This window comes from Didymosphaeria variabile (assembly GCF_027946475.1).
Source record: "Didymosphaeria variabile strain IMI 356815 chromosome Unknown scaffold_9, whole genome shotgun sequence".
NCBI classification, from domain to species: Eukaryota; Fungi; Ascomycota; class Dothideomycetes; order Pleosporales; family Didymosphaeriaceae; genus Didymosphaeria; species Didymosphaeria variabile.
In genome coordinates, this window is record NW_026611628.1 from 781877 (window position 1) to 796189 (window position 14313).

General features: G+C 52.3%; 5 protein-coding genes across 5 annotated transcripts; 4 read left to right on the forward strand and 1 right to left on the reverse strand.

Annotated features, from left to right (window-relative positions):
- Window positions 1-3853: 3853 nt before the first annotated feature.
- On the forward strand, window positions 3854-4783 carry N0V89_011549 (uncharacterized protein; the record flags this gene model as incomplete). Its single annotated transcript, XM_056220280.1, has 3 exons — window positions 3854-4211; window positions 4260-4595; window positions 4638-4783. The coding sequence occupies 3 exons, from the start codon at window positions 3854-3856 to the stop codon at window positions 4781-4783; spliced, it is 840 nt and encodes a 279-aa protein (XP_056065583.1).
- Window positions 4784-6148: 1365 nt separating this feature from the next.
- On the forward strand, window positions 6149-6787 carry N0V89_011550 (uncharacterized protein; the record flags this gene model as incomplete). Its single annotated transcript, XM_056220281.1, has 2 exons — window positions 6149-6447; window positions 6505-6787. 2 exons carry the CDS (start codon window positions 6149-6151, stop codon window positions 6785-6787), a joined length of 582 nt encoding a protein of 193 aa, XP_056065584.1.
- Window positions 6788-7396: 609 nt separating this feature from the next.
- N0V89_011551 (uncharacterized protein) lies at window positions 7397-8884 on the reverse strand (the record flags this gene model as incomplete). Its single annotated transcript, XM_056220282.1, has 3 exons — window positions 7397-7686; window positions 7744-8584; window positions 8828-8884. The coding sequence occupies 3 exons, from the start codon at window positions 8882-8884 to the stop codon at window positions 7397-7399; spliced, it is 1188 nt and encodes a 395-aa protein (XP_056065585.1).
- A 481-nt stretch (window positions 8885-9365) lies between these two features.
- Window positions 9366-10611, forward strand: N0V89_011552 (uncharacterized protein; the record flags this gene model as incomplete). Its single annotated transcript, XM_056220283.1, has 3 exons — window positions 9366-9858; window positions 9906-10441; window positions 10489-10611. 3 exons carry the CDS (start codon window positions 9366-9368, stop codon window positions 10609-10611), a joined length of 1152 nt encoding a protein of 383 aa, XP_056065586.1.
- A 1034-nt stretch (window positions 10612-11645) lies between these two features.
- N0V89_011553 (uncharacterized protein) lies at window positions 11646-12332 on the forward strand (the record flags this gene model as incomplete). The annotated part of the gene is made up of 1 exon (XM_056220284.1): window positions 11646-12332. One exon carries the CDS (start codon window positions 11646-11648, stop codon window positions 12330-12332), a length of 687 nt encoding a protein of 228 aa, XP_056065587.1.
- Window positions 12333-14313: the final 1981 nt, after the last annotated feature.

Consider the following 14313-nt stretch of genomic DNA (forward strand, 5'->3'; position numbering starts at 1 on the left):
TACATGCACTTCAAAACGTCAAGATATACCTTGATAGCTAGACAAGCTGGTTTGTTAGCAAATGACTCATCCCAAGCTTTAGCTAATGCGACACAAATTGTTCGTCATGGGTTTTCTCTAAGATTAGACCAACAGTCTTTGCATAATGCGACGTAGGATAAAGGATCAGTGTCACATGCCTTTATTCATGGCTTAAGTGTATAGGAACGCGACATGTTCAATCTGCGCTGACTGGGCATCGACTTACAATGAGGGAATCTTCGGTGATAGATCAATTCCTCATTCCCCAACCTTAGGTCCTAATGTAGGGTTGTGTTTACAACTCGATCCGGAACGCTGTGATACACTCTAGAGGAACCTGCCTAATTAACGAGACTAGACACTACAAAACGACTTCATGTCGCGGAAAACTCCACTTACGTAAGGGCCTGCTCATTTGGAAATACAATTTTACGATATACTCAAGTGGACTCCGCGGATGCGAGGACCTACATAAGACCGGACGTATGTGCTGCCGCCTGTTCTTTTGTGGATGGGGTCTCCGGACCCTCCACACCTGACGATGCGCGGAAGTTCGAGAATACCTTAGCCTGGTGATTGCCCGAGCGAAGAAGCACAAGTACATAGATATGTATAGTCCTAAGACCATGGCGCTTGTGCTCGGGCCCACAGGATCGGTCGAAGCAGGATATTGGAGATGTGGGCTATTAGCATTTGACGAGATCGAGGAATGCGTTTGGGCGAGAGATGTGAGCTTGTACGAGACGACGTTATCTCAAACGCGGAGGTCGTGGGGCATGACAGCCAGTGTCGTCCGGTGATGGCAAGGCACTACCTAGGACTGCTAGAGTAGTGATTAAGCATATATCACAAATCCAATCCGTGTGTATATTGAGGCAACACAGAGATATCGATGATGGCTCAATGGATGTAGACTTCTTAACAATACAGGCTCAGCCTCATCGTCTCGAGTGGAAAGCGTCCAACCCGTTTCCTCTCCACCTAAATTGCGACTGCTATCGAGCTTACGGATCATGAAAGCCCTCGGGATGGAATTGCTTCGCGATGAGGGACAGACAACGGAGAGAACCCTGTATCACTAGCTTATTACACCACCCAACATCAAGGACGAAGCCAGTATCCGTTCCTTCGTCTTTTGTATACGTTAGGGAGAGAGCGGCAATACAGTTGAAGCGAAGCACATACCGTGTGCAGCCAGCTACCAGCTCATGAAGCCCTGGACGAACTGCGCGATGCCGACAGCAAGGCCCAATAGCGCAATCACCCTGTCGATGTACGGATGCCACGTGTAAAGAGGTGCACAAGGATGCTCACATGTGTTTCCGGCGTCACGAGGAACGACAATGTTGATGTTGGTGTGCCGAGTGAGGCCACTGTCTTGTTTGAGAGCCATCGCGAGGGTAACACCTCCGACGCCTGAGTGGGTGTAGAGGGTAGCGTCATTGTTGCGGATTGGTAGGAAGGTGTCGTGGGTGAGCATAGCGGTGATAGATTATTGAAATCTCGTCAAAGGACCTGCAAGAGATAGGAACGCAAGAAGAGAGAAAGAAGTCCGTTCGATGGTATATAAGTATGCATGACAGGTGTGGTGCGTAGCGCGACGTGCGCGATGAGAAGTTCAAGCTGGACGTGAGGACAGAGTCAAAAACATTCAATGAATTGGGACAGACAATGAACACACTCACGTAGGTTAATACTAGTTTACGGGATAGCGGGGAGAAGGGGACTTGACTTTCTATCAGTTGTGGAGACTACCAAAGTCGACATCGAAGTTTGCTGTGTTGACCTCAAGGGTCTACGCATGCGTCAACCTTGCAGAAGAACTTACAAAAGTGGTTTCCCACCAATGAGTAGTTCTATACAGATTCATAGTATGCGCGTCGCCCATCGTAAGCAAACGAACCAAGCTGAGTAGCCGAGGTCAGAGCAGGTCGGGTTAGGACAGGATGTCATAGAGGGCAGGTGATCACAGAGTGAGCCTGTATCGAACGTCGAAAGTATCACTACCTCATGCGTAGAGGCCAAAGCGCGAGAGCAGGCTTATCATTCCATCTCCAACTCCGGCAATGGCCTAGACAGGCCCTGGTCTGTGGGCTGGTCGCAGTCCCAGCGCCCACACACCGGCAATGCACGCGATCTCGCACGGTACACCTGACTCCGAAGTTACATTACGGTTCCCCCGGTGCCCATCCCCAGTATTATGCAGCTTTGGCACTTTAACGTATTCCCAAACTTTATAGTATCTCAGCCGTAATGGCATTGTCTTCTAGAAAATCCGTCGCTTCTACGTTTCTCAGGTTTGGAGTGTTGGCTCGGTGCACTAGCTTCACGACAATCGGACATGCGCGACGTCTTGTTTGTGTAAACACGCATCGGAGTTACGGAAACGTAATTGTTGCGCATTCCGGACCGTGTCCTCTCTTTCTTACTGGCCTTGTACGATGCGTGGAGCTCTGATGGGCCTTGCAGCCAGGAACCCGTCCGCTTCTGCGCGATTTGCCGAATGCCAAGTTGGTGCACGTGCGTGGTAAGCCTCCAGGGTTCCCTTGACGAGTCCTTCTCATGCCATTTCGATCCTCAACGGTGAAGTTAGAGAGCGCGGGACGCCTGCTTCATCAGAGACGCCGCGTGGTCTCATATTGCGGCTTCGGGCATCTTGAGCTGCTGTCCAAGCACCGTAGAATCTTACTGAGTGCCACCGCCTGGTCAAGCGTGGGCTCGTGTGAAGTTGAGGCCGTAGTCATGAAATGCACGCGATTGACCTTAGATACAGCCATACGGTATATCATGCCTGTTCAGTGACTCGCCCGCCCGTCCGCAATGGGACAAATGGTTGATGGGCTGAGCGCTGGCTCGGTACTCGTAAAAGGTGGGCATTGGTGGGGATCGGAATGCTTGAGCGCACATCAGTCAGGCGCCAAACTTTCTTTGGCTGTCATCAGCGAGCATCAAACACAACTGAGCTGTGCCTGCGGCAGAAGAATGTCTGAAACGGTTGGTGCCTGGCAGCACGCGTATCGATGCGGCTGTGCGTGTGTGCGCTTGCCAGCTCCAAGATCGAGCTTGGCACCGAATAGCTTAGCTAATTATCGATAAGCGACCCCCGATTGCCATGGGAAACGCTTAATGAGGACTAGCTAGTATCAAACTGTCATGTTTCATCCATCTCTACGGATGGATGGCATTATAGCAACACTGATGCAAGGCAGCATGGGAGGCGCTGACATGTCCAAACGAGTGAGCCACCGTCATCAGCCTGGACGCTCGATGATCCGGTGGAAGCCCTGGGCGACGCCAACAACGTCTGAATATCGCGTCCCTTGCCCAGTTCGCCGGTGAACGTCGCACATGAAACAATTTTGTGTGCCGCATACTTGACGAAGAAATTAGCGCATCTATACATTTGGCACCGGATAACCGCCGCGGAGATCATCTCCAGGTCGCGCCATCCTGGGAAGCTTACCTGTCCCTACCTTAGGTAACATGGTATGCACGGAGCCACCGGCCACACGGATGGATCTGAAACTGGCGTCTTCGCCTTGCGGGAACTACAGACTTGTTGGACGGCATCCTCCGTACGTGTAGCTGGAGCTCTCGCCCAGGGTCCCTCCAGGGCCACAATACCTAGGTACCCCTGCTCGAGTATAAGGACTACTCGGTACCTCTCTTCCCGTGACTCGCGGATGCTGCCTCTACTCTTTCCTATACTTGGTACATAAACCCTGCCACGCTCTTTCCTCATTGTATCTATAAGGCTTGCGAATCTGTCTTCCAGTCGAGCTAATTACATCGCAACACTCTTTCCACCACTGCACCTCACTACCTAATCTTCATGTCTTCGCCTGCGCAACCGACCGAGCTTTATGCTGTGTCACGCCCCGAGAATGGAATCCAGCCACGCCTTCATGGACTGGAAGAACACCAGAAGACAACCATCAGCATGTTCTTAGAGAACGGTATCAATCCAAAAAGCATCGTCAAAGCCGCCCAACACGGCGGCATTGAGAATCTTCTCCAGGAAGCTGAACGCATGGTTGTTGTCGCCGACACGTGGCAAAACTTTTATAATACCGACATTAAGCTTCTTATCCAGCTGTATAAGAAGTATGGCCGCAGCGTTTTGGATGTCTGCCTAAACGAGCTCGTGCAAATGTCCCGACAAGGCTTGCTTCAAGCCAAACAAGACCTCGGTGCGTCATCAAGTCGCTCAATGCTAAAGTAGACTCATGCCATTACAGAGAACGACGCAACGCCAACTGAAACACCCATAATTGATGATTACGAGCATGCTGCTCCCACGGGAGAGAAGCTGGATTACCCTGCCAAATTTGCAGCCAAAAGACTGGAGTCCACTCACGTCCGTACCAGGACGCAGCGTCGTGCTTCTACGATGGGGACACGACCTCTGCCCTCATCTACCGGAGCCAAGAAGGCCGTGTCATCGCCCGACTCTAAGAGCAAACGACGCGTCGTCGCGCACATCTGTACACCACGCTGTCCCAAGTACATGAAGAGGCAAGCCTTCATCAATCACGCGCTGCTCAAACATAAGAACAAGCTCCCAAGTGAAACGAGTAAGACCTGTTGCTGTGACGATTCTTATGCAGATGATGCAGACTACCTCGATCATCAATGGGACCAGCACTCGGAGATCTTGTCCACAGAGGACGGCGAGGCTGGTGTGACGCCTCAGGAGCATTCGGACACACCTTGTCCGTCTTCCTCAACTCCTGCTAGCGAAATCGACATCGGGGAGTCCTGATCGAAGGCCACCTTCAATACTGCTCCTCCTTCGGCGCGGATTGCGCACAACATTAATGTCTCATACCTCTGCACCAACTCATTTCCGCGCTTCAACCGTATTTCATGGAAATCTCAGAGACTGATAGTCTGGGAGCGCTCTGAATGTTTGCTTCGGCGGAGACCCCTCTCCATCACTTTCACTTACGAGCAAGCGGCCAACAAACTCTTCGGGTGCTGCTCGCCTGCCTTACGGGACCTTCCTTCCCTTGCATCATACTTTTTCTCTGCGCTGAGCTTCGCTTTACCCCTACTCGTTTCGATACCCCATTTGAGCTTTCTCGGCTGTTCTACCCTCCGTCTTTCCCATGTACCTCAGTTTCCTTAGAATATCTTGTCAGAAGCTTGGATGACAAATGTCGCTCGTGGAGGAGCAACGCAGTGCTCGGGGTTTTTTTCTTTTTTTTTCTTTTTTTTTTTTGGCTGAGTATCCTCTTTCTGCAAATTTTCATTAGATGTATGAGCATGTCACCACGCGTTTCTTACATGTTGTCTCCTTGAGCGTTCTGGCATTAGACGCATGACTCGGTTCCACCATCGGCAAGAGGTGGAAAATGATGTGTAAGAGTTCTGGCTTAGACTGGGTTTTAGAAAGGAATTGGCGCTACAGTAAGACTAGATGGTGCATGCAGATGGTACATTTAGATATCTCCTTTTCCTCTCATCAAGGGTTGCATGTCGGAACACATGGATATGGAACTTCATGGTTTATGATAGTTATGGAGTGTTTTCGATGGGTAGGATTATGTATTATGAATCTGATTTCCGCGTCGGGTGGTCCAGGTATAGAATTCACAGTCTGTCGCCTTACTAGTTTCTGTCAAGATGTTCACGCGGCGCCATGAAACCAGGTATACACTCGCCAATCCACTACCCGAAAATAACTGTCTCCATAGATTTGTCTAGCTGCGCCTTTCCATAGTGTGACTTTGTACGTACCACTTTTTGAAGACACCTGAATTGAGTGTCTGGGTAATCTAGGTCGCTACCGCATGGCAACCGCAGGCAAAACCTTTCACGATTGTGAAACATGCGCTGGAATCTTACACTAACAATATGAAGTCGCTAATAAAAGCGACATATTTGGTTGTCCAAATCACAACCGAGCGATCCTGTCGCTTCTAAATGCTCGTTGCTAGCTATGTTGGAATACGAGCTTGTACAGTGAGTCAACATTGGCCCCTGTCCATTCGGGTCAAACACTATTATCGCTTTTCAACCTGCCCTTGACCAAAGCCTTCGGCCACCTGGCCCCTTACAGAAGATCACGCCTTCGCGCTGACCTGTGCGGCTCCTTAGCGTGCACTCTAAATCTCCAATCCCCTATATGATCCCGCACGCCCTCGGCCCCGGAGACGTCTACACACACAACCCTTCCACATACACTTCTCGACCCCAGCACAGCGACTACTCTCTAAATCACACGAAACACGTACAACCATCCAACATTTCCTTCGACCGACTCCCAGTAGCTTCCTTCGTCAAGACGAAGTTCACCACCACTATCTTCACGGTCACTACTCTCTTGGTAGTCACCGTGTCCGCCGCTCCGACTCCTCACTTTGGTGGCCCCTTTGAGGCCCGTCAGTGGGGCGGCGACCTCAAGGCCGGCGACAAGCGCGCTCCGTAAGGACATCTTCTTTCGCTATCCAACCACATGTGAACGTCGCTAACACGTTATAGTAAATTCCTCGGCCAGATTGAGCACGGAAAGAAGCACAAGCTCGAGGGTGCTCTCTACGTGCCTTCCGGGCCGGCTAAATCTGTTGTCGAGCGTCAGTTCGGTGGCCAGGTTGAGGGCGAAAAGAAGCACAAGCTCGATGGCGCCCTCTACTCGCCTTCCGGGCCGGCCAAACCTATCGTCTTCGAGCGTCGATTCGGTGGAGAGACCGACATGCGCCAGTTCGGAGCCTTCATCCACGAGCACGCGTTCAAGAAGGGCTCCGAGGCTGATGCGGAGCGTTAGTGGGGTGGTTCATCCGACGATATCGAGGTCAGTCTACGCTAAGTCGGTGGTTCTTCCGACAACTCCATCGAGGTTCGCTTGTGTGATGGTTAGTTTGTGTAGGTGCTCGAACAGCGGAATGACGTGGGCATAAAGCGTAGACGTGTCATGGATATACGGGCTATCTTAAAGGTATGGGGTCTGATACATTTTAGTTGGTATAGACCATAGTGTACACGGGATATGAATTAAACAATGGGACTTTAATTGGCCAAGGTGCAAGTGAGAAAATGAGTGATGATATGCTTTGTACGGCCGTTACGTGCTAGTGCTAGGATCGCCGTGATGGCTAGAACGCTATGAAAAGAATAGGGAGACTTCGATAGAGAATGAGTGACATGATAGCGTGCATTTACATGAGTACTTGGAGAGGCCTTGTCGAAGGCCTTTCCCTGCAGGAAAAGTGGGATCGTGAATGACGTTCGGATCTCTCCTTGGAGGCCTGGCAAAAGGGGGGTCAAATCAAACCGCCAGCCAGCCCAGTATGCATATCCATGTCAAGACACACGCAAAGGGTAACCTCTGGAGCGATTCCAGATGCGATGCCTGGCATAGTTCCTTTTATGAGTCCTAGTGGTTCTTCGCCATGCCCTTGTTGTAAAAGGGGCTGTTTTTGACCTTCTCCCAATCATGCAGGAGAGCGGTATTCAGGGTACAGCTGCGAACTTCATCTCCAGCGCGTGTGATCATCTCCTCTTCGAAGTCGGTGATTTCTTGCTTTCTATCTGCGCCATTTCGAATCTTGACAAGTGTATCGCGGAGATTCCCCGCGTCTGTGAGTGAGTGATTGAGGCCTTGGCCACGTTGGTAGGTCATTGGGTGGGCGGCGTCGCCAACTATGGTGATTAAGCCGTCGTGGTCTAAGGATGTCAGCGTACTCAAAATCGAGCAGAGAGAGTACACGCCAAGGCACTTACTGTCCCATCGATGGCCTTCGTGGCCAGGGTCCCACTCCGTCATGCCCATATACCACACCCCGGCGTTGTCGGGCACCCACTCATACGCACTCTTCCAGGGGTCACAGAACTTCTTTGCAAACTCCTTCGCCTGCGCCAAGCGCTGAGTATCAGTCCAACTAGCAGTGGCTCTCTGCTCTTCTAGACTGCTCTGCCAGGAGATGTAGAATTTGAATGTCCAGGTGGTGGGATCTTCGGGGTCTTCGACAAACTGCGTCGAAAAGAAACCCATGAAATTGTCGGGATGTGCAGTAGCAAGGTACAAAGAATGGAAGCTTCGCAAGAAGAGAGCCTGCTCTTTGGGGTATCTGCATTCGATAAAGGTGGCACAATAGGGGATCTTCTTGATTTCACCCAGTTCAGGACCGAGGAGACACTGACGAATTGTCGAGCGAGAACCATCGGCACCGACTAGGAAACTGCCGGTGGCGCTCGTCCCGTCGGTGAAGTGTGCTGTGACGGATTTTCCGTCTTCGGCGAATGTGACATTGGCCAGGCGTTTCTCGTAGCGGACATCAAGCTCTTGAGAAAGAAGCTGCCTCAGCTTACTCCTGCGCAAGCGATAGAAATTACTGATGGGAAAGGCCGCAATGGTGTTGCCATTGTCCCCCTGAACGAACTTCAGGGTGTCCGGATCTTTCAGTGGCTCAGAAGGGTCGGCGTGTACGCTCTGGATCCGCGGCCACCACTCATCTGGCATGAGGCTCTTGAGCACCGGTGCGCCCCAATGCAAGCCCATGCTCCAATCGCGCTCGCCGACAGCCGGAGCATTCTTCTCGAAGACGATGCATTTGATTCCGACCTGCTTTCGTCAGCGAGGTGTGACGGTGGCGGACAGATGTGCACAAGCCACGACAGGGCCCGATCTGCCAAAACGTATCACAGCAGGACTGCATGCGCCCGGGTGGCACAGTCGGGGGCCCTGCGTACCTTTCGAAGGCCCTGAGCAATGGCGAGGCCGGTACTGCCTGCAAATCGGGTGAGACAAGGATACGAGTAAGCACGCGCATTGGTGAGCCTATTTACCGGAACCGATGACTAGCACGGGCAGTTCGTCTGCGACGCCGTTACCGACATGTGCGCCGTTGCTTGCGTCGGCCATGTTTGACGTCTGTGGAGGCGTCATTCAACCGGATGGCGGGACGGTCCGTGCCATGGTTTGGCAGCAGGTGAGGTTGGTCTCTGCCAAGACGCCCTCCGCGGTGAATCGGCAGCATGCTCCCAGCGCCAGCCCTGCCGCGGCCATGACTCCACTCGCACGTGGAAGGATCGTAAACAGCGGGTCTAAGGATGGCGCACATCGTATTGCGTGTGCACGGCGACCCACCCCTCGCATTCTCATTCGCCCGAGCTGTGCCGGGCCGCGGCCTTGCTATCCGCACATCTGGCGGGCTGGCTGTGCGGCGGGGCCTTGTACGCGACCATGTAGAGCGTCTCCGGCCGCTGCCCACCAACAAAGCACCCAATATTCCCCACGAATTCCGACCGCCCGGCTCAACTGCGCGCTGGCGATGTGATTTGCCGGTCGCCTCTGGCCTCTGTCCTCGTCTCCTCCCTGCGACCGCGACGACTTGCTGTGAGCCATGGCTGACTCTCAAGCGCCCAAGAACGCCGATGCGTTTAGCCTGCACTCGACGGGACACGACAGCGCCATCCAGGTCAACGACCACCAGGAGCCGCATGCTACCCCGCTTCCACCGCCGCCCCCAGTCTTCCACGATGATGCTGCTGCTCCGGCGCACGCGCACGACGACCATGATGCTGAAGAAGACGAAGGGCCAGACGAGTACGTGTCTGACTCGGGTTTCGACAGTGAGAGCCTGATCGGTGACGAGACCGATACATTGGCCTCGTCGATAATGCACTATCGCACCGAAAACGGGAGACAATATCACGCCTACCGCGACGGCGCATACTGGGGTCCCAACGACGAGATAGCCAAGGAGATCCTTGACTTTGCGCACCACATGTATCTCTTGACGCTGGACAAGAAACTGCATCTCGCGCCCATATCCGACCCGCAGCGCATCCTAGATGCAGGGACAGGCACTGGCATTTGGGCCATTGACATGGCTGGTCTGTCTCGCACGACTTCATCTAGGCGCACGTACTGATTCAAGCAGATCAATACCCCTCCGCGACCGTCATCGGCACAGACCTCTCTCCCATACAACCCGAATGGGTTCCGCCGAACTGCATGTTTGAGATCGACGACGTAACGCTCGAATGGACATTCCCTCCAGACCACTTCGACTTCGTCCACGTACGCGAACTCTTTGGTTGCGTTCCTGACTGGGACTTCTTCTTCGCGCAAGCATACGATCACATCGCGCCTGGTGGCTGGATAGAAATCGTCGAGCACGGCGTACATCCGCGATGCGACGATGGCACCATGGGCGAAGACCACTTTTTCCACACCTGGGGAAGGACAGTTGTTGAGATGAGCGAGAAGTGGGGCAAGGGCTTCACCATCTGGGAGGAAGCAAAGGAAAGACTGGAGAAAGCTGGTTTCGTCGATGTTACCGAAGTCACCTACAAGTGGCCCATGAACGGATGGCCTGAGGACAGGAAGCTGAAAGACATCGGTCGCTGGAACCAGCTGCGGCTTCACGAAGGCGTCGAGAGCTTCATGCTTCGCCTCCTTACACAGATCGGCGGCGTGAGTGGTTTTGATCGTCTTACAGTAACTTTTACTAACGAAGACAGTGGTCTGTGGCCCGCGCCCAGCTCTTCCTCGCGCAACTGCGGCAAGAGCTCAAGAACTACAAAGTTCACGCGTACCTCCCCGGCACGGTGGTCTACGGTCGGAAACCATTACGAAGTACATGATGTCTCTCCCCTTTCCTCTCTTTTCTTTCATTTCTCATCTCGGCATTTCCAGCATTGAGTGGAGGAGTGATACCCGCGTCTGGAGTTTTCACAGCGCGTACTGTGGGCCCAGGGCGCGTTTTGGGTATGGCACATCATTTGTTTGCACCTTTCTTGTATTGAAATTTCCCCTGTTACTTATTGTCCTCTCTATTTGGGAGCATACATGTATAATGTCTGTTCGGTCACGCCTGCCTGTAGTGCCTTCCTTGCACGACATATGTCTTGATAGAAAAGAGTCTCTGTCCACGAGTGTTTAAGCAGCGACACAATTCCCTCACTCCCACCGTCCAAATTCTTTATCAGGTTATACAAAGTCTAGTGCGCAACAGCTCTTTTATGGAAGTCCTTAAGGCAGGCAGAACTTGTAGATGTCTCGGGCCGACTTGGGTTTCCCTCATTTCAACACAAGGATTGCTTATACGCTTATGGAAATTATGGCGACGAGGAAGCCGTACACACGGAGCAATCAGACAAAAAAGGACGAAGCAAGGTTTTGAAATGCGCATTAGGAAGTTGAGCTGGCCGGGATGCTTCCCCTCAGCCAGTTGACCCCACGTTGTGATCAGCCGGCGCGATCTCCTTGATCGACCCCGCCGGCACGTAGCCTGGAACGGGCGACAACCTCCGCATAGTGTAATCGAAATGCCGCGGTTCGTAGCAATAGCAATTTAGACGACACAACACCTGCAGTACGGAAGACTGCAGGCGCGGCGAACGGTGCGGTTCGTGAGGTATACCATTTCTGCCTTCCTCATTCAGCCCTAAGCCCGAGTGTGTTGTGTTACTACCACGAACAGAAACAACGTATGGTAGCACATGGCAGTCGCGATTGTTATAGCTAAGTCGATTATGGTTCAAGGTCCGGTGAAGTCAACATGAAGGTACGACTATAAGACACCCCGAATCCCACTGGTGGAGATCTCGACAGCAACAGCAGTAGTAGCAGCAAATCAGTCTCTCGTTCCGAATCTTGGACTCCCATTCACTTCGTCATGTACACTTCAAGCCTTCTTACCCTGGGGCTCGCAACCCTCGCTTCTGCTGCTCCTACCTGGCACTCGCTGTTCAGCCGCCAAACGACCTGCGTCAGTGGCAACGCCGTATACATCATATCAGCCCGCGGCTCTACCCAAGCCGCCGGCGAAGGATCCCTCTCAACAGTCTCCACCTTGATCAAGAACGCCCTCCCAGGCTCCGTCTCAGTCGGTCTCAGCTATCCCGCCACACTAGACAACTACGAGTCCTCCGAAAACACCGGCGTCGTAAACCTCAAGAAGGCCGTCACCGCCTACGCCACATCATGCCCTTCCTCCAAGATCGTTCTGCTCGGCTACTCCCAGGGCGGCCAGGTCGTCGGTGACGCCCTCGGCGGCGCGAGCTTCTCCACCGAGGCCGCCTTGTCGACCACGTACACCAAGAACATTGTCGCTGCCGTGACCTTCGCTTCTCCAGCCCACGTCGCGGGCAAGTCTTACAACGCAGGAACGAGCACCAAAAGCGGTATTTACAAGAGAGCTAACACTGCGACGTTGGATACGTATGCGAGCCGCCTCGACGACATTTGTGACTCAAACGACTTGTTCTGCGACAGTGGAAGCAGCTTGACCCCGCACACTCAGGTTGTAAGCAAGTATGCATCGGCCGCGTCGAGCTACGTCGTTGCGAGGGCGAAAGCATGAGGCTTCGGTGAACGGATGGCAATTACTTCATAAGACACGGTGCAAGGGGTGGTCAGAGGTTGTTTGGGAGACGTTCTTGCTTCGTCAGTGTGGATACGATTCTCACTATACCTACAAAATGATGAAGTTCACCTGCTCTATAAAGAAGTTGCGCCTTTCAAGGACGATATGTCCTTGACTCAATCTGAATTTCTTCCGTACAGTATAGTTGATTACAAAAGTTCCTCCCCCACTTTATCATGGCTTTGGTAACGTTTAGTCACACAATATCGCACACTTTCAGCCAACCTATGAACCATAAGAGACTTATTTTTGGCCCATTTGAAGTTCGACAGATTTGCCCTAATTAAACATCGACCAGGCCCAGAAGAACGATTTCAACAGAATCTGACCAACATTAATCTGCCTGCTATAGTACACAGATCGTCTGAAATCGTGTAAAAAGAGGTACCTAAAGCCATAACAAGGGACGTTTGTAAGGTTTCGATAGAAGGATATAAAGAGTGCGAACAATTGGATTTCTAAGTACGCACTTTCACTACACTACAACAAGAGTTGGTGATCACAATGGTGTGGCTTGCTAGATGTATGTAGACCCTCTTCGGTCATGGATCGTCTGGACCAAGTGTTTGCAAATTCATAGCACACCGAATATTCCACGCTATAGCACCCACTGACATCAGCTGCAAGACTTCGTCACCGCGATGGCGTAAGCCTCGGGCTTCGAAGTCAGGGTGGAGTTTCTCAAGCAGGTCAAAGACTACTTACGCCTGCGTTGCCCCACGAATATTTTGTCTGGGGCATAAATGTCTACATTCTTACTTTGAAATCCCAGAATTACTCCACCATTGGAAACATCGGGTTTCCATTCATCCGGATAAGCCGATCACTTTAGGACAACTATCTCAGATCAACTGCACTAAGCCCTTCGCTCTCAGAACTTCACTAGGGTAGAAGCGTTCCGAGCAGATGGCGAAACCTTGGGCAGTTCGAATCGTACCCGGACAGCGCCATGCGGTGAAAAAGGTCGTGTACTGGGAGGTGTGGACGCTACGCCCGTGTACTAAGATGTACTAAGATGTACTGGAGCTTATGGACGAGAATATTCGGTGTTTCAGACTTGCGTTTCTTGGTGGCCACAACTGACTGAGATCGGTCTTGGCGAAAATTCAACGCGCTTTCGTCGACATATCTCCATTGCCGTACACATTTAGCAGGCGGGGGGCATCGGAAGATTTCGTTGTTATAAACAGAGTTATGTATTCCACATCTTGTCAACTTCCACATACTGAGTCTGTCTGTCTTGTGATGATTATCCAAGAGTGTACTCTAAATGGCGTGCAGCCATGAGCAGCTCGTGACAATCTAAGATCCATGGATCCTGGGCGAGGTTGATATTGACACGGCCGGAAGCGAGTGCGCATACAGATCTTCACAGATCTAGATCTACACGTGCAAACGACACGAATAAGAGAAGAAATGGACGTTCCCGTCTTCCGCGAGAGATGCTGAACATGTACCTGCGCCCATGAGAATCTGGAATGTGCGTTGTAGCACTTTCCACATGTGGGCTAGCGTACGCGATCGCACTTGCCCTTTGTGAGATATGCTTCAATTCTAGTCTTCGGCTGCTGCCGTCAATAAGAAAAACAATCTCGCAACGAAGCTCGGTTGCAACAATCGGAGGCAGCGAGCGTTTAGCATGTCGACTGAGTGGCGCTTTCCTACTTAGTGGCGTTCGATGCGATCTCGCCAGCCTCAGCGCGAGTCTTCGGCTATGCCCGCAATACGAGTGTCACGAACTGTCGGCAAGGCAGGGCGGCGGCGATGTATGCAGCCGCGATCATTTCACTGGGCTGGGCGCGTCCGGCCCGGTGGCAGTATGACTGGCCCTTGGCTATATGTCCAGCTGGATTGGTTCGGCGTAGGTTGCCTTTGACAGTCGACGAGCACGTCGATACCGTACGCTTCATCATAACAA